General features: G+C 39.8%; 1 protein-coding gene and 1 non-coding gene across 4 annotated transcripts in view; one reads left to right on the plus strand and one right to left on the minus strand.

The window, feature by feature from the left end:
• The window catches only part of zyg11 (zyg-11 family member, cell cycle regulator), a 56,622-nt gene that overhangs the window by 5,157 nt on the left and 30,979 nt on the right, over positions 1-20,486 (minus strand). For all 3 annotated transcript variants that reach the window (XM_080195453.1, XM_080195452.1, XM_080195454.1), the window contains exons 7-12: positions 14,354-14,453; positions 12,650-12,700; positions 10,529-10,690; positions 8,441-8,488; positions 7,875-7,942; positions 6,083-6,212 (exon numbers count right to left, since the gene is read on the minus strand). In XM_080195453.1, the coding sequence (XP_080051579.1) occupies positions 6,083-6,212; positions 7,875-7,942; positions 8,441-8,488; positions 10,529-10,690; positions 12,650-12,700; positions 14,354-14,453 (559 nt within the window). The remainder of the gene's footprint in view (positions 1-6,082; positions 6,213-7,874; positions 7,943-8,440; positions 8,489-10,528; positions 10,691-12,649; positions 12,701-14,353; positions 14,454-20,486) is intronic.
• Positions 11,945-12,143, plus strand: LOC145348729 (U2 spliceosomal RNA). Its single transcript, XR_013887976.1, has one exon. It is a non-coding gene; the product is annotated as a U2 spliceosomal RNA (small nuclear RNA).

Raw genomic sequence — 20,486 nt, forward strand, 5'->3', positions numbered from 1 at the left:
TTCTCTCCGATTTTCATAAAGATCAGCAGTGGTCCCAAATGATCAAAAAGAGCAGACTAATAAGCTTAATTTTTGTTGTAAAGTTATTGGAGGTGAAGGCGAGTGAACAGCTTTTTCATGCATTTAGATAAACATGGAGTTCTGCCACTCCCTGACTCCAGTAATTAGAATATATGTAGTAGTGCGCTCAAAATTCAAATGCTTAATCAGAAAATTAATAAAATGAACATTGAATTCAATCTCTCTAAGTATTTTAGTGTCAAATACAGCAGTTGGCCTACCATACTTAAAAGACCTAAGAATGCAATTATTACTATTTCCTGCCCTCCACATCGGGGTGAAGTGAACTTTCAGTTAATAATTACTTAAGTGCATGACAAAGCTGACTTCAATATCTCCAAAATGAGATGCACCTTGTTATTTTTTTTCAGTACAATTTAGTTAAATCATTTCAGTTTACAGCTAAATCATTTCATATCTTATAAATTAAGTGACTAGTTCAAAACAAGGAAGTCACTAATGGGATCTTGATCAATTGGGCCAGTAGGCTGACAAATGGCAGATGGAGTTTAATTTAGATAAATGCAAGGTGATGCATTTTGGTAGATTTAACAAGGGCAGGACTTAATCAATTAATGGTAGGGCATTGGGGAGAGTCACAGAACAAAGATCTAGGGGTACACATTCATAGCTCCTTGAAAGTGGAGTCACAGGTGGACAGAGTGGTGAAGGAGGCATTCAGCATGCTTGGTTTCATTGGTCAGAACACTGAATGCAGGAGTTGGGACGTCTTGTTGAAGTTGTACAAGACATTGTTAAGGGCACACTTGGAATACTGTGTACAGTTCTGGTCACTGTATTCTAGAAAGTATATTATTAAACTAGAAAAAAAAGTGCAGAAAAGAATTACTAGGATGCTGCTGGGACTTGAAGGTTTGAGTTATGGAAAGAGGCTGGATAGACTGGGACTTTTTTCCTCTGGAGCGTAGAAGGCTGAAGGGTGATCTTATAGAGGTCTATAAAATAATGAGGGGCATAGATCAGCTAGATTGTCAATATCTTTTCCGAAAGGTAGGGGAATCTAAAACTAGAGGGCATAGGTTTAAGGTGAGAGGGAGAGATATAAAAGGGTCCAGAGGGTGGACAGTGTCTGGAACAGGCTGCCAGAGGTAGTAGTAGAGGCAGGTAGAATTTTGTCTTTTTAAAAGTATTTAGACAGTTACATGGGTAAGATGGATATAGAAGGATATGGGCCAAATATGGGCAATTGGGACTAGCTTAGAGGTTTAAAAAAAATAGTGTGGCATGGACAGAAGGGCTTGTTTCCATACTGTAGACCTATGACTCTACATAACATTCAAAAATAAAATACTCACTGGGCTGGATCTCACTGTCAGCTATGAAACATGACAGCTCACCATTGAGCTCAAAAGAAAAGTTCCCACAAAAATCCAAGCATCTCTATGATGTGGATTTCCCCTTTCTCCTCTTTGCTGTGAATATGGTACCAAGTCAAGGAGACTCCAGGCTGCGGCAGTAATGATGTTATCAAAAAGGGTGTGTAGCCTATCATACTTGCTTATTCTTATTTCAATCTGCATATTGATTGGTCGACCCATGTTGGACGCGGTGGGCTCGAGGAGGAGTTCTTGGAATGCTGCCGGGATAGTTTCCTGGAACAGTGCGTGTTGGAGCCGACGAGGGAGAGAGCTATCTTGGATCTCGTGATATGTAATGAGGCAGGTAGAATTAGGGACCTTGCGGTGAAGGATTCTCTTGGGGAGAGTGATCATTGTATGGTGGAGTTTCTGGTGCAGACGGAGGAGGAGAAAGTGGGTTCCCGGACACGCGTACTTTGTTTGAATAGAGGGGAGTACAGTAGGATGAGAGAAGAATTGGCAAATGTTGACTGGGGGAGCGCGTTGGAGGGAGGGTCTGCTGAGGAGCAGTGGAGGATCTTTAAGGAGATCTTTCTTGGTGCTCAGCGGAAATTTATTCCAATGGTCAAAAAGGACAGTAGGAGGAGAGGTAATAAGCCGTGGATAACGAAGGAGGTGAAGGAAAGTGTTAAATTAAAAGCGGAGGAATTTAGAGTAGCTAAGAGTAGTGGGCGAGAAGAGGATTGGGAGAGGTTTAAATGTCAACAAAGATTGACAAAGAAGTTGATAAAGAAGGGTAGGAGAAACTATGAAGCTGGGCTAGTGCTTAATATAAAAAAGGATAGCAAGAGTTTTTATAAATATATAAAAAAGGAAAAGGCTGGCTAGGGTGAACGTTGGTCCTTTAGAGGATGAGAAAGGGGACTTAGTGGTAGGGGATGGGGATATGGCTGAGGTCTTGAACAACTTTTTTATTTCGGTCTTCACGGAGGAGGACGTGAATAATTTGCCGGATGTTAGAGATGGAAAGGTGGTAGGACTGGAGGGTCTCGATGACATTACTGTTACTAGAGAGGTGGTGCTCGACAGACTGGAGGGGCTGATTGTGGACAAGTCCCCAGGACCGGATGGAATGCATCCGAGGGTTCTGAAAGAAATGGCGGAGGTTATAGTGGATGCCTTGGTGGTTATTTTCCAGACGTCATTGGATTCCGGGGAAGTGCCAGAAGATTGGAAAACGGCTAATGTTACGCCGTTGTTTAAGAAGGGTGCCAGGCAAAAGGCGGGGAATTATAGGCCGGTTAGTTTAACGTCTGTGGCAGGTAAAACGTTAGAATCCGTCATTAAGGAGGAAATTCAGAGGCATCTTGAAGGCAATTGCTTGATAGAGCGGACGCAGCATGGTTTCATTAAAGGGAAGTCGTGTCTGACAAATTTACTGGAGTTCTATGAGGATGTGTCTAGGGCAGTGGATAGAGGAGAGCCGGTCGATGTGGTCTTTCTGGATTTTCAGAAGGCGTTTGACAAAGTACCTCACAAGAGGTTATTGCAGAAGGTCGAGGGACATGGAGTTGGGGGTAGGGTGTTAGCGTGGATAAAGGATTGGTTGTCAAATAGGAAGCAGAGAGTGGGGGTCAACGGGTGCTATTCGGATTGGCGGATGGTGACTAGTGGAGTGCCCCAGGGGTCGGTGCTGGGGCCTCAGCTTTTTACCATTTATATAGATGATCTGGAGGAGGGAACCGAGTGTAGGGTGTCGAAATTTGCTGATGACACCAAGATTGGGGGAACGGCAAATTGTGCGGAGGGTGTGGAGAGTCTGCAGAAGGATCTAGATAGGCTGGGCGAATGGGCCAGGAAATGGCAAATGGAATTTAATGTTGGCAAGTGTGAGGTGGTCCACTTTGGTAGGAAGAATGGTAGGAAGGACTATTACTTACGTGGCGAAAAACTGCAGCAGGCGACGGTGCAGAGGGACCTCGGGGTCCTTGTGCATAAGTTGCAAAAACCCAGCTTGCAGGTGCAGCAGGTGGTCAGGAAGGCGAATGGGATGCTGGCCTTCATGGCGAGGGGGATTGAATATAAAAGTAGGGAGGTCTTGCTGCAGCTTTATAGGGCATTGGTGAGGCCACAGCTGGAGTGCTGTGTGCAGTTTTGGGCACCGCACCTGCACAAAGATATTTTGGCCCTGGAGGGAGTGCAGAGGAGGTATACTAGGCTGATACCGGAGTTGAGGGGGTTGAGCTATGAGGAGAGGCTGAATAAACTAGGCTTGTACTCGCTAGAGTTTAGAAGAATGAGGGGAGATCTCATTGAGACGTATAAGATGATGAATGGGATGGATAGGATAGAGGTGGAGAGACTCTTCCCGCTCAAAAAAGACAGTAGGACTAGGGGGCACAGCCTCAAGATAAAGGGGAGGCGGTTTAGAACGGAGTTGAGGAGGAACTTCTTCACTCAAAGGGTGGTGAATCTCTGGAATTCTCTGCCCGTTGAAGTGGTGGAGGCTGCCTCGCTAAATATTTTTAAGAAGCGGGTTGATGGGTTTTTGATAAGAGAGGGGATTAAGGGTTATGGGGAGAGGGCGGGAAAGTGGAACTGAGCCACAACAGATCAGCCATGATCTTATTGAATGGCGGGGCAGGCTCGAAGGGCTAGTTGGCCTACTCCTGCTCCTATTTCTTATGTTCTTATGTTCTTATAAGATGATGAATGGGATGGATAGGATAGAGGTGGAGAGACTCTTCCCGCTCAAAAAAGACAGTAGGACTAGGGGGCACAGCCTCAAGATAAAGGGGGGGCGGTTTAGAACGGAGTTGAGGAGGAACTTCTTCACTCAAAGGGTGGTGAATCTCTGGAATTCTCTGCCTGTTGAAGTGGTGGAGGCTGCCTCACTAAATATTTTTAAGACGCGGGTTGATGGGTTTTTGATAAGAGAGGGGATTAAGGGTTATGGGGAGAGGGCGGGAAAGTGGAACTAAGCAGCGACAGATCAGCCATGATCTTATTGAATGGTGGGGCAGGCTCGAAGGGCTAGATGGCCTACTCCTGCTCCTATTTCTTATGTTCTTAAGTGATGTGAAAAAAAGATTTTAATATCAAGGCATTGGCTAGATGAGGAACCCATGTAGGATCAGCAATCACAGGGCTGATAGAAGAATGGCAATTTAGGATACAACAGCATAGTTTTGATGAATTAGACTGGAAGATAGAAGGCTAGTCAAGAGAACATTGAAATTATAACCTACAGATCTCAAAGGTATAGATACAGGTTTCAGCAAAAGATTAGCAGTGCCCTTTTTTTTAAGCTGAGATTCTTGGAATCTCTACAGTACAGAAGGAGGGCATTTGGCTCATCAAGACTGTATCAAACACAATCCCACCCAGGCCTTATTTACCTGCTAATCCTCTTGACGTTAGGTCAATTTAGCATGGCCAATCAATCTAACCCATGCATTATGAACTATGGGAGAAAACCCATAGAGACACGGGGAGAAAGTGCAAACTCCACACAGTGACCCAAGCCAGGAATTGAACCCAGGTCCCTGGCACAGACAGGCAGCAGTGCTAACCACTGTACCACCTGGTGGTGGCAAGGAGGGGAGGAATGAGGCAGATGATGTTACATCAATTGAAATTGGCATTCTTGGCTGTGATTGTCATCAATATGGTTGTGAAATGGAATGTTTTCAAATGATGTCATAAAAGGCAACACAGAAATGAGAGACCACAGAAAGAACAGATTGGTGAGGTCATGTCTGGACTATGTAGTTTTGGTCTCCTTATTTCAAGATAAATATAACTGCATTAAGTAGTTCAGGGAAGATTCACTTGATGGTGAAGGATTTATCTTGTAAACAGGCAAGTAAGAGGTGATTTTTTTTCCAGCACTTTGTCTGAATTCTTACCTTCAATAAAAATAACAGATGAAGAGAATATTTTTGAATCTGTTCAAGGCAGAGTTAGATGGAATCAAAGGATCATAAGAAGAGTCAGCATAGAATCATTACAGCACAGGAGTCCACCATTTGGCCCACCATTTGTCCATGCTGGTTCTCCTAAGGATATATCATCATTCCCCTCTGCCGTCTCACCACATAACTACAGATAGACAGTAGCAAATGGAATTCAGTCTAGACATGAGGGGTGATGCATTTAGGGAGGTCAAACATGGCAAATGGACACACAATAACAAGGACACAGAACCGCAGAGGAAATTAGGACTTTGGGAGTGCAATTATACTTGAAATATTAATTCTATTTCTCCTTCCAGAAATATTCCCAGATCTGCTAAGTCTCTCCAGTACTTTATTTTTATTTTTGCTTTTATTGTATTAGGGAGTCAAGGGTTATGCGGGAGGTTGAGGGGGGTAAAAGAGGAGTAGAGCATAAGGGAAAGTGGAGTTGAAATCACAATCAGATCAGCTATGATCTTAACGGATGAAAGAGCAGACTTGAGGGCTGAATGGTCTACTCCTACTCCTAGATCCTCAAGGCACGCTAAAAGACAGTGATGTGGAACTATGGACCAGCAAATAAACAATATTTGATTTCAATCTGGATACTAAACCATGGAAGTTTTTCACCTAGATTAATAGCATTAGCTCAAAGGCAATAAAACCGTCTAATTTGTAGTAAAAATAAATGTTCCACACTAGAATTTTTCATGCAGATATGTTTTACAAATACAATGAAACATGTACCAGCTGTTCCAGAAGAGAAGTTCGAAGATCAAGATCTAGCGTCCAGATATGCAGCCCACGGGATATCAAATGTGCAATTATTCCTGCGGCAAAGTAACTGACTTCCACTTCCTTGTTGTGTAGTAAAACACTAAAACAGAACACAAAGTACATTACAGGAACAAAGTTTCTTCCTGAAGAATCTACTGAACAGAACAAAGACTACACATCTCCAAGCAGAAAAAATTAAACTTCAGTAAATCTTTTACATAAGAAATTTTTAAGACTCAGAATCATCCTTGACACAGCTTCATTGATCTACAATGGCCTCTCTCCCTCCCAAAATAATCAAATATACATATTTTCTTCTGCTCTTTAAATCTCTACATGGTTCCTCCCCACTCAGTTTTCAATGCCTTCCAACTTTATAAACCCTCTGACCTGCAAAAACATTAATGTCTTTGCCTCTTACCTATCATCTTTCCTTCCTTTTATCCTTTCAAAAACACCAGTGGCTCTAGCTATCTGGCTTCCATTCTTGAATTCCTTCACTAAATCGTTCCCTCTCCTTTAAAAACCTCAAAACATGCTTCTTTCCCAAGCTTTCAATCACTCATTCCCTCCCCTAAACTCACTGATGGCTTAATGTCAAGTTTTCCTAATGCCTGTGATGCACTGGGAGATTGATTTATTATAGGTGTTATACAAATGCAAATTATTAACACTCTCATAAATGTTCAAATATATCACCGACTCTGAATTTGGGGGTCAAAATAAATCATAGAAACTATTTGAAATATAATTTTACTACTGGATTATACAAGGTTAAATGAACCAGTTTCAATTTTTGATCAAAATGAGTCAAAAATACATCCCACAATTGACTGTTGTAGAAGCATAAACTGTTGCTGAATTATTATTCCACAGGAGCAACTAATAATTTCCAGAACCATCATATTTGAATGTTTCACCTCACTTCTAACCAAAACAAATATATAAACCTTTGTAACATCTGCCTGACAAGTAGCTGCTTATTTAAAAGGAAATAAAACCCACTTATAGACACAACAGATGCATCAGCACAACAGATAGTACAACATATCAAATTACAAGTTCATTCAAATAATAGTGTTCATTTTTTTTTCAAGAGCATTAAACTTATTTTAAATAGCAAACATCACTGCTACCACCATCTCTTCCAAAAACAGTCCCATTTGTTTATTTATTAGACTGAAGCAAACAAAATAAATGGACTTTGTTAGCAAAACTCAACATAACAAATTCTTTCCAATCCCCAAATATCCTTGCCTAACAGAGTTGGGCTTTAACAGTGTCTCTTATGGTCAGTTAGTGAACTTAAACCTCAACTATTACAACAGCATGCAACAAAAATGTTCAATTTCCCAATCTCTTTCCCTTATGCTTTCAATTTTCAAATTTCAATCTCCAATATATTAAAATCTTTAGTGCAACACATGCAGAAATTGCGCTATTTTAAAATTGTTAAATCACCCTAAGTTCACAGCTATGGTCAATTTCATTAGCAACAAAGTAAAGATCAAAATTTTGAAAATGTATGCACATTGTTCATTTCTAGTCAATTTAATTTTTTGGAAGTGATCATACATCCTAGTTTAAATGAGCAATGCAATCAGATCTTCCATAGCACTGCATGCTCAGCCTTAAAAAAATATTTTGAACATTTGGCAGGAACAATACTTCCTACTCATTTCCTGCAGTTGCCTACCTGGATGACAATTATTCTCCAGAATCAAGAATTTTAAAACTGAATACTGGCAAAATAAATTACTACCTGATATGTTCAATAAAGTTCTTCTTCATCAGTTGAGGGTGGAGTTCTTTTACTTCTGCTATGTTGTTCTAAAACATAATCAAATATTTGAATGACTATTAGAAACTAAATATCTTAAACAGGAGTTTTTTTCCCTGCTAAGGACACGGCTCCCACCCCTCCCCAAATTATTTGGTCTTTTCTCTTATCCCCATCCACCCATTCCAAACTGACTGTAGGAAAGAAGCACATGGCTGAAGACAACCTGCACCCAGCTCTTTAGCGGTAGTCTATTCCAGTGTACTTCTGCTTCAATTCTTTCTACCTGTTCCGGGTAAATACTGGCCTGTGCAAGACAATCGCCCATGAAGCAAAGATCTAGAACGAATTGCGTGTGGCATCTTTAGTGTAAACTTGCGGAGCAGGCTCGAAGGGCTGAATTTGCCTACTTCTGCTCCTAATTCCTAAACCCATATTTTGTCACTCAGATGTGCAACTTCACATCTTTTGATGATAAGCTGCATCATATTGCGCTACAGTATGCCACTCAGCAAACATTATCTTCATAACACACCAAGTTTACTCACCAACAAACCCAGAACCTTCTGCTGGATGGATGGTTCACTCGGAAAGGACTGGAAATACAACAGTAGGTCATTAATGTACTGTTAGGTACTTTAAAAAACTTAATGAAAAGGAAATTTCGTAGAAATATTGAATTCTGCAGCACAGAATCAGGAAATTCAGTCCATCTCATTTATGCTGCCTGTCTAACAGAACTATTGATAACTATTGCTGTCATTTCTTTATATCCTTTAAGAATCAATCCATACCTCTCTGAGAATCCATTATAGATCCTTCCTCAGCTGCGTATTCCTCATTTAAAATCTCATCCCTGAAAGATGCACTCAAAAAATGCATTGTATTTTACCAAGGAACAAAGGAAGACTCATTAGGTGCATCCAAAGAAATAGTTTAGTTTTATTCCAAGAAACAAAGAAAAACTGATAACAGCAAAGAGCAATTCCACCCAGATGGACAGTTTGCAGTTTCTCCCTCTCCCCCCATCCACTGTGCTACTTAGTTTTTATTTTTCTACATATCATCTGTAATTAGAAATACATAATGTATGTTTAGGCAATATAACATGGTGACATTTGCTGCCTTCTGATCAGACAGGAAATATAGTGACCATATATATATCACTAACAACTAATCTATGGGTTATCAGAACATGATTTTGCTAATTCACCACAGCAGGTAATAAATGATGCAAGTTGCAGTTTGTAGGAGTCATTTAAACACTTACCAAACAATTTAAATGAGAAAAAAAAAGTGGAGAACCTCTTATTCATAATATGGGCGGCACAGTGGCAAGCACTGCTGTCTCATGGGGCCAGGAACCCAGGGACCCAGGTTTGATTCCTGGCTTGGGCCACTGTCTGTGCAAAGTTTGCATGTTCTCCCTACGTCAGCAGGGTTTCCTTTGAGTGCTCCGGTTTCCTCCTGCAGTCCGAGAGACATGCATTCTCAGTGTACCTGAACAGGTGCTGGAGTGTGGCGACTAGGGGATTTCCACAGTAACTTCATTGCAGTATTAATGCAAGCTTATTTGAGACTAATAAATAAACTTTAATTTTAGGATGTGCGGTTAATACATTAAATTGGCCTTGGTGGATGTTGTGGATTCCGTAGTGCTATTCGAAGATTGGTGGGTTTTCTCAGTTCAACCAGTTATTGCATTTCAAAGTATGTGAAACATCTGAGATCTACTCTCCCTACTCTTCAAGTTAATATCTTATTTAAGTTACAGAAAAGCACAGCCACATAAATCCTTCTCTCTTTTCTACATTGAATAATTCTACAACCAAGATGGACATACACTCGCTCCCAATGCCAACATTTTATAGTCATAATATCCTGAGCAACAGCAACCCTAGTACAATTCTTGTTTCACAAGAAGAAACCTCTTGCCTGCACTCGTTGCTTGTCTCAAATAACTTGAAGTAAATAACAAACCAGGCACAATAGAACTGCACATAGAAATTTTGGCTCACAACTTAAAAATACATTGTAAATACGCACACCAACACGTTAAGGCACTGTACTAAGCCAAATTGTTTTTTTTTTCCATGACTGCAGCTGAAGACATCTTACTGTATATAAAAACCCAGACTACCATCAAAATTTAAAGTCTTTAATGGTATCGTGTGTTGATGTTTGATATGCATAGGTTTTCATCTTTAGGTTACAAACAACAAATTAATATAGCTTTTACAATAACAGACTTAATTTGAGTCACAATAACTGCCTCTTTCTTCATTGATTTCACCAAGAGGTAGTTCAAAATTAGCACTCAGTGTGGTCCAGAATAAAGAGAGATCTGATGACCCTGGAATTCCCCCAAGACTATACTTCTAAATCCTGTACCATCAAATGGGAGAGGAGATTAGATATTCCATCAAAAACACTCTTGGTGGAGACAGAAATCCGTTGAAAAGCTGTTTCATGAGGACGCCTGGGAGATACTATGGAGGAGAATTGGGGTAAAGACAATATGGATGAGGTGGAGCAGATTACCTGCCCAACTTCTTACATCTAGGGATCAATGTGTGAAGAAACAGGGGGAAAAAAAAAGCACATGATGACACATAACCAAAAAAAACAAAAATTACCTCCAATACTTTCATAAATAATTCCAAGCCCTGATTTTCTATAAAGTGCTTGCAAGTGGTAGGCGATTCGTCAGTCAAGTTCCAAAGTGCACTAAGTGTAAACTTTAAAGTGGTATCCACTAATGACACGGTTGTCTTCTGCTCTACTATATGCAACAATTTCTATAAAAATAGAAAGAGAAAGTTAGAAAAGAGAGCATGTAGTCCACGATGTTTTATGCAAGTATGAGCAAATATCAATAAGCTGTAAAAGTCTTATTTTTAAAGAGAAAGACAGATGGAAGTGGGACCTGCAATTTCCATCAGTGGAACACCAATCTCTCAGCCAATGGACAACAACTGAAGTCTGAGAACTGTCTCACTCAGATCTAACAGTGCTGTGCATCTAGTAGGCTGGAACTCTTCAATTGTGTAATGGTGTATCTTTCATAAAGTGAAAAGACAAATGTGCATTTTCACTGTGCCTTTCATGATCTCAGGATGTTCAAATGTTCTATACAGTCAATAAGATCACTCTGGCAAGCAGCATGTTTTACATTATTTTTGTAAATTTGCTGCTGCAATGCGATAACAACCAGGAAATTTTGTGATGTTAGCAGGGGGTTAAATATTGGCCCAAACTCGAGGATTTTTTTTAAACTAGCACCATGAGATCTTCCAATTCCATCAAAAATATTTTAAAGTTTATTTATTAGTGTCACAAGTAGGCTTACATTAACACTGCAATGAAGTTACTGTGAAAATCCTCTAGTAGCCACACTCTAGCACCTGTTTGGGTACATGGAGGAAGAATTTAGCATAGCCAATGCACTGAACCAGACTTTGGGAGGAAACCAGAGCACCCAGAGGAAACCCATGCAGACTCTGCACAGACAGTGACCCAAGCCAGGAATCGAGCCTGGGTCTCTGGCGCTGTGAGGCAGCAGTGCTCACATTGATCTCATCCCATCTGGGTGGCACAAATTTAACATTTCATTTGCTGCACCAAAGGCAGTGCAGCACATCCTCAGCGCTGGAGTGTCAGTCTAGACTTTTTTCATTCAAGTCTCTGGAGTGGAATTTGGACTCTCAATCTTCCAACACAAGAGGAATGGATGCTACCAACCAAGCCATGGCTGAAAAATGAGTCCAAGAATCACTTCTTGTTTTAATAGTGATTGTAAAGCAGCCTAGACCTACTCTAGCACAGACTGATTTAGCATCTGGATCTTTTTACAAGAAACCTATATCACATGAATGTATGTGAATAAACAAACATTAACTTTGAGAAAACAGATTAGGTACACGCATGTAAATCCTAATGCTCAAAGTCCAAAACAAAACTGACAGATACACTGGGATAGTGTTTCTGCTGAACATAATCATATAACTTTCTTCTTTGCAATAAAAAGATGAATTTATGTATTTAAGAGTGGTAATGCTTCTTGGCCTTTTGGCTAAGATCAAGTGCAGTATCGTCATGCTGTACTTGGTTGAAGTCATTAGGTTACATTTTAGCTTCATTTGAAGCAATTTTTAAAAGCTGCATCTCGGCCTTCTGGCTAAGATGCAAATGAGATCAAGCCTTGGAGGAGGTGCAATGCCGACTCCAATCAGCTTGGATCATGTAGATCAAGCCAAAGACAAGAGGTGAGAGCCCTGTCTTGTCAGTTTGGATCGGGAATGTCTCACTAGTTGAGACTCTAAATTGAACTTGATTAAATGGATATATAAACAAAAAGAGTGGTAACTAGTATAGTTTTATTACAGTTGAAAATGGGTTCCCACCAAAAATAAGAATTTCTAATTTCCTCGTGGGGCAATTTGCTAGTACTATTGAGGAGGATTTAAACTAACATGACAGGATGTGGAAAACAGGATGTAGTATTAGACCGTTGTTTTCTAATGTGTTAATCTGGGTGAATTGATTCTTAAACTAGTATACAAGATTGCAGTAAAAAAAGTGATATTGATGATAACTCGCATTTAAAGTTCCTTGATCTTCTGTGAAGGTTTGACCAATTGCACAGGTTTATGGTGATATTACTAGGTGTAAACAAGTGGAAACTACACTGAACGGGCAATCAGAGATTTCTTTTTTTAAAAATAGCACAGTGGGAGCAAAGGAATACAAAAGGTTACCTTAACAATGAAGAGCTCAGTACCAAGTTGCGCTGTCTGTTCTGTGGAAAGCTGCAAAACAAAGTTTATTCAAAAATGACGATGAGTTGAGAATGTTTTGTGATGCATTCAAATTATTATTGAAGACCACATGAGATGTTACACTATCTTTTCACTTCTAAGATCCCAGATCAAAACGAGCCCAGAGTGATGGGGGGTTGGAACCACTTTCCCCCCACTGGCTGTTAACTGTAAACATTTCAACTCGATGTCTCAGTCCATTTCTTAACTAGGGCAGATCTTCACTACCCACAATCAGTAACCAATCGAAAATTTCACTCCGACAAGCTAGCAGAATAGCAAGTGTGAAACAGAAAATAAAAATCACATTATTACAATAGGAAATGTTCTCTGGCCACAAAAGCAGAAGTTGCTGGAAATACTCTTGCAAGATTTTGATTCTACTACTAATTTTGGGTTTTATGTTGGTTTGAATTTATTGATTTTTTTCTTGATTATTTTTTCAACAGTTGTTTGAATTTCTATTAATGAGACACTTTACAATTAAGGCAGTTGTATAAAGGTATCAGAAAGTCTGGGTTCAAGGAATTTTGTGCGTTTCGATTACACAGTGCAATGGAGGGGCTTCTTTGTCAGCTTTGAAGAAATAACAAAAAGGCTCGAGTTCAGCAGCTCTAACTTAGTGTGATCACTCGTCTTTAAACAAAACTATTATTTATTACGTACAATTGATTAACCACATCTGTAGGGCAAAACATGTATATTGGAGGAAAATTTTTCAATATTTGCTCTTAATAGTTTTAGTAACCACAGGATTTTGGTTAAAATATGTTGATGTAGATAGTTTACAGTAGGTTGTGTTATTGATAAGAGGATGTAACTCTGATCTGTATCTACAAGGATATGTCATTTGTTCATAATGGAATATACCTCTGTGGGCCTAGGAAATAAGGGAAGGACATTGGTCTTCAGTTTACAGTGTCTAGTTAGAGGTGGGGTAACACCAGATGACCCACAAGAAGCATTAATTTGAACTATTTCCAAATAAGGGATGAGCAGTAAGGACAAAAATTGGAAAATCAATATCTTAATTGGTATACAGTTTTACTATGGCTTCTGCGGTATGATTCTTCTGAAATACAATTAATCATATTGTCACTTCAGATACAGAGGAAAGGCATCACCTGTACTGGTAGCACTTGAGGAATCCGGTACTTATATTTTGTCTTTATTGCTTTTTGTGAAGTAGAATTTATTAAGCAGGATTTTACATATTTTTTTTCATAAATACTATTTATTCATAACTTGTTAGGTCAGGCACAAATGAGGAACACAATGTTAAATGTTAGGATTTGTAACTTAGATATTTTAATGAAAACGGTTACATCTCAAAACCTCCATTCAGCAGGTCTGGCAGCATTTGTGGAGAGAGAAAACCAGAGGAAATGATTCCAACATTCCCACAGTTTCTCTCTCCATAGCAGCTGTGGGATCTGTTGATTATTTCCAGGATTTTCTGTTTTTATTTCAGATTTCCAGTGTCCGCGGTATTTTGCTTTGGACAAACTTAAGCAGATGTTGAAGGAGACGATAGAGAACTTTATTTTTCATCTAGATTTATGCAGGAAAAAAAAGGGAAAATATTCTCAGCACTAACAATCTTTACTTGGTTAATGTAAAGCATCAAATTAGATAAATATATACCTTTGCTGCTAAAATAGAGATAATAGCCACTGCCATCCTTTGCATGTTCTGATCTTCATGATTACAAAGCCACTGCATTACCAATTTGGCTGCCTCAAATCTGAAAAACCAAAAGTTAATATTTGCATATATTGGATGAAAATTTTTATAAGTAATTAGTATAATAGCATGATAGTGTAAGGCTAAGTTGTAGGAGTGGCAATGATTACAGCACAACTACAATGAGTATTTCACATTGTCCTGCTAACCATACAACATATTTTCATGTTCCTCACTTGAATTTGCTATTTGCCTCCCTCAATGCTCACGTTTCTTGTCTTTTCATTATTCTTTAGTTCAGTTTTCAGTGGAGATGAGCTTTACTGGTCTACATTTCCTGACTTTCATATACATTTCTTAAGGAGAAGTTATGTCTAAAATCAACTTACTAACAAAGCACTTAACGCGCATTCTTATTTCATCAATAATATTCCAGCTCTATTCCACTGAATTTTTTAATTGTTTTGTTATTATTATTTTGCTTTTTTTTATTTTACTTATCCCAGCCTTTTACGTCTGCATAGATGTACGTACATACTACTGAGAAAGCCAGATATTTATTAAGATGGGACATCCATTTCTGGATCTGTGTGCTTGGAGTGACTCCCAGATCTTCACTTAGATCAGGAACCTAATGGATATAGGACATGATGTTTAACCTACAGCATTCCTCATGAGGCTTGTTGTAGCTTTTAATTTTTTAAATTTTGAGGGTTTGAAGTTTTTGATAGGGTTCCTTTTGGCATTAATGAATCAATGGCGATAAATTCTAAATCAAAACACTGGTCTATCAGTGCCTGGAACTTGATATTTATACACATATTGCAGTATCTTTCAGTCTTAGCTCTAAATAAGCTACTTGTTAGTAACAGCTATACAGTTTGTTGTTTCGATGGCTAGTAAGAACTGGTTTCCTGGTAAACAACTGCCCAACTCTGGCCTCTGGAATTTCAGCTAGTGTAAATACAGAAGGTTTGGCTAACACATGAACATTAGTAATTTGCACCTGATTTCCATTGCGCCAAAGGGTCAGTGAACCCTTACTTGGGTTATGCTGGCGTAGTGAGTGGGGGGGAACAATCCCAAATGGGATTCTCACCAGCTCAAATCATGTTTGGCCTGTCTTGCGCTATTCTCCTGCTATAATTTGCATGGGGATGTGTAGGACCAGATAATCACTCTTGTTGTTGACCATGACTGGGAACTGAATATTCAAAAATTTTTGACATTTCAGAAAGATAGGAAGAAATGACAAGGTGGTGGGGTATTTTAGTCAATAAAGTGGGAAATGATCTTGGCTCAGAAGATTAAGATGTATAAATTAGTTTGGATGGAGAGAAAGAATAGCAAGGGAAAGAAATCACTGACAGTATCTACACTGTAGGACAAAATATCAACAAATAATGAAGGTATGCAAAATGGGTACTGCAGGAATATTGCACCATCCGTGGCTAAATAGTTCAGGATGATAGCAAACTGAAAGAAAATGGTAAAATGCTGCAAATTTCACTACGTTAGCTGCTTGGGAAAATTTTAGAAACCAGGAAAGGGAGATTAAAAAAGAAATAAAATGACAGCAAACCAGCAAAAAGAGTTCCAAAAACACAAAAGGAAGAGTAGCTGAAGTCAGTATTGATCCTGTGGGAGGATAAGAAAGGCAATTAATAACAGGAAACAAGGAAAATGGCAGAGACATTGAATTAGTATTTTGTCTGTCTTCATGTCAGAAGACACAAAAAGCATCCCAATAATAAATCACAAAAATCAAGGGGCAAAACAGAGGGTGAAACTTAAAGTAATCATGATCACTGGAGAAAAAAGTACTAGGGAAGCTAATGGGACTAAGGTTGATAAATTCCTAGATCTTCTGGCCTGCATCCAAGAATCTTAAAACAAGTGGCAGCAGAGATATTGGATGCATTGGTTGGGAATTTCCAAAATTCCAGATTTTGGGAAGTCCCAGCAGATTGGAAAGCTGTAAATGTAACACCTTTTTCAAATCTCGCTAGGAAGGAAGGCAGAAAACTAAAGGAAGTTACCCTAGCTGAAATTTGCACATATTTTAAATGAAGGAGGTTGAGTGAGTTGGGAGATTCCTGAATTGAACTATCTGCCTTGGTGGCAGATCCCAAGAATCAGCAAAGAGATAAGTAGGTTAAGCAGGCAGCAAAAATTTGGCAGATGGAGTGCAAGATGAGGTTGTCCATATTGGCAAGAAGAACAGAAATGCAGTATATTATTAAAATGGAGGGGGGAAGATTGCAGAATGATTCAGTCAAGGGGGATCTGGGTGTCCTTGTACATAAATGACAAGTTAGCATGCAGGTACAGCAATTAGAATGGAAAAATGGAACATTAGTCTACCCTCTTGTAATAAAAGCCAAAAAGGTAGGAGGTCTTCCTACCACTGCAGGAGTATTTGTTGAACTGCATTTAGAGTATGCCATACAGTTTTGATCTCTTTACTTAAGACACGATATACTTCCATTTAAAGCATTTCAGAGAAGGTTCACTAGGTTGTTTCCTGGGTTGCCTGAGGAGGAAAGATTAAGCAGTTTGGGCCTGTACTCATTGCAATTTAGAAGAAAAAGAGATGAACTTTTTAAAAAATATAACATTCTAAAGGATCTTACAAGGAGGAAGTTTATTTTACTTGGAGGGTATAGTTTAAAAATAAGGGGTCTCTCATTTAAGATGAGGCAGGAGAGTGGAGTTCAGGCCACAGTCAAGTCAGCCACAATCATGTGGAATGGTAAACAAGCACAAGGCATCAAAAACCCTGCTCTAATTGCTTATATTCTCTCACCAAAAGTTAAATAAAGCAAGACTTTTTTAAAAATTCCTGATGTGCATTCGATAAAGGAACAGTTTGTCACTCAAAATTAATGCATTCAGGTCTCAGAAACCTTCATTTCTGCTATAAACAAAAGGACACCAACATTATTATTTTTAAATTTAGTGCTACCAATCCATTCTTGTTCCATAAATAGATTTAAAGGAAGTTATGTAACCTTGCACAAAACACTGGTACATCTCAATTGAAGCATTACATCCAATTCTGGGTACCACATTTAGGAAGAATGTGAAAACATTAGAGACTTGAAAAGATTAAAGGGAATAGTTCCAGGAACGATGAATTTCAGTTACGTAGATAGACTGGGGAAGTTGGACTGTTCTCCTAGGAGCGAAGCATGACAGGAGATCTGAGAGATACTCAATATCATGAGAGATCTGGATATAATGGGTAGGGAAAAACTATTCTCATTGGTAGAAGATTCGAGATCCAGAGGTCACAGATTTAAAGGTATCTATAAAAGAAGCAATGGCAACATGAAGAAAAGCTTTTTACACATCTATTGGTTAGAATCTGGAATGCATTGCCAAGAGAATGTTGTGGAGGTAGAGTCAAGTGAGACTTTTAAAAGGGAATGGATCATTATCTGAAAAGGACGAATTTTCAGGGATTCAAGGAAAAGGTAGGGAATGAGACTAGGTGAACAGCTCCTTCACAGAGCCGAAGACAACAGTTCAAATGGTTTCCTTCTGTGCTTTAAGCATTTTAAATAATTTTATGAAAAATTTCAGATCTTGCAGAACATGGGTCTTGATACACAATTAAATGGGATAAATCTCAGATTTTGATTGATATTAATTTTAACACGTTACTCATTATGCACAAGAGGCATTTGCCCATGTTTTAAGCAAAATTTCAGCCCCCACATTTACCACAAAATAAGGACAGCACGATAGCATAGTGGCTAGCACCGCTACTCACAGCGCCAGGGACCTGGATTCAATTCCCGGCTTGGATCACTGTCTGCACATTCTCCTCCTATCTGCCTGGGCTTCCTCTGGTTCCCCCCCCCCCCCAACACCCTGAAAGACGTGCTGGTTCGGTGCATTGGCCATACTAAATTCTCCCTCAGTGAACCCGAACAGGCACCAGGATGTGGTGACTAGGGGATTTTCACAGTAACTTCATTGCAGTACAAGCAAGCCTACTTGTGATACTAATAAATAAACTTAAACTTAAAAAAAGCATTTAAAGCACATGGGATTGCAGGTAACTTCTTGGAGATGGATAGCAAGCTATTTAGCAGATAAGAAGCAAAGAGTTGGCATAATTGATTTTTTTCTGATTGGCAGTCAGTAACTAGTGGGGTTCCATAGTGATCTGAGCTAGGACCCCAACTGTTTATATTATAAATTAATGATTTGGAAGAGGAAACTGAATGTACTATCTCCAAATTTTCAGATGATACAAAATTGAGAGGAAGTGGATACTTAGTGAGTCCTTGGTACAGTCAGTAAATGAAAGTAAGCACGCAAGTACAGCAGGCAGTAAAGAAGGCAAACAATATGTTGGCTTTCACAGCAAAAGGACTTGAGAATAGGGATAGGGATGTTTTGCTGCAATTGCGTAGGGTGTTGGTGAGGCCACACCTGGAGTATTGTGTGAAGTTTTTGTGTCCTTATCTGAGAACGGACATCCTTGCTATAGAGGGAGTACAGCAAAGGTTTACCAGGCTGATTCCTGGGAAGGCAGGTCTGTCATGAGGTGAGAGCAACTCATTTAGGAGAAATATATCAAATTAGAACATGAAGAATATAGAGCAGTACAGGCCATTCAGCCCTCGATGTTGTGCTGAGCTATGTCTGAACCTAAGATCAAGCTCTCCCCTCCCTATCATTCTGGTGTTCCCTGTGCCTGTCCTTTTCCGCTTGAAAGTTCCTAAAGTGTCTGACTCCACTAACACTGCAGGCAGTGCATTCCACACCCCAACCACTCTCTGAATAAAGAATCTACCTCGGACATCCCTCCTATATCTCCCACCATGAACCTTACACTTATGCTACATCCACCCAAGGAAATAGTCTTTGCATATCCACTCTATCTATCCCCCTCATCATTTTATAAACCTCTATTAAGTTGCCTCTCATCCTCCTCTGCTCTAAAGAGAAAAGCCCCAGCTCCCTCAGCCTTTCCTCATACGACCTTCCCACCATACCAGGCAACATCCTGGTAAACCTCCTCTGCACCCTTTCCAACGCTTCCACATCTTTCTTATAATGCGGCGACCAGAATTGTACGCAATACTCCAAGTGCGGCCGCACCAGAGTTTTGTACAGCTGCAACATGATCTCACGGCTCTGAAATTCAATCCCTCTCCCAATAAAAGCTAACACATCGTATGCCTTCTTAACAACCTTATCAACCTGGGTGCCAACTTTCAGGGATCTATGCACATGTACACCGAGATCTCTCTGTTCATCCACACTACCAAAAGTCCTTCCATTAGCCCAATACTTGTAATCCTGTTACTCCTTCCAAAGTGAATCACCTCATACTTTTCTGCATCAAACTCCATTTGCCACCTCTCAGCCCAGCTCTGCAGCTTATCTATGTCCCTCTGCAAACTGTGACATCCATCCTATCTACAACTCCTCCAACTTTAGTGTCATCTGCAAATTTACTAACACATCCTTCTACACCCTCATCTAGGTCATTTATAAAAATGACAAACAGCAGCGGCCCCAAGGTTGAGTGGCAACCTTCAGAGATCTGTGGATACGAACCCCAAGATCGCTCTGTACCTCCACATTCCTCAGAACCCTGCCGTTGACCCTGTAATTTGCATTCAAGTTTGTCCTACAAAAATGAATCACCTCGCAGTTATCGGGGTTAAACTCCATCTGCCATTTTTCTGCCCAGCTCTGCATCCTATCAATGTCTCTTTGCAGCCTACAAGAGCCCTCCACCTCATCCACTACTCCACCAATCTTGATGTCATCAGCAAATTTACAAATGACCCTTCAGCCCCCTCTTCCAAGTCATTGATAAAAATCACAAATAGCAGAGGACCCGGCACTGATCCCTGTGGTACACTGCTGGTAACTGACCTCCAGTCTGAAAATTTTCCCTCCACCTCCAGCCAGTTACTTATCCAAACAGCCAAATTTCCTTCTATCCCACACCTCCTTACTTTCTTCATGAGCCTGCCATGGGGAACCTTATCAAATGCCTTACTAAAATCCACGTGATGTGACATCAACTGCTCTACCTTCATCTACACACTTGGTTACCTCCTCAAAG

The sequence above is a fragment of the Carcharhinus amblyrhynchos genome, chromosome 9 (assembly GCF_965287045.1).
Source record: "Carcharhinus amblyrhynchos chromosome 9, sCarAmb.v2.hapA, whole genome shotgun sequence".
Classification (NCBI taxonomy): Eukaryota; Metazoa; Chordata; class Chondrichthyes; order Carcharhiniformes; family Carcharhinidae; genus Carcharhinus; species Carcharhinus amblyrhynchos.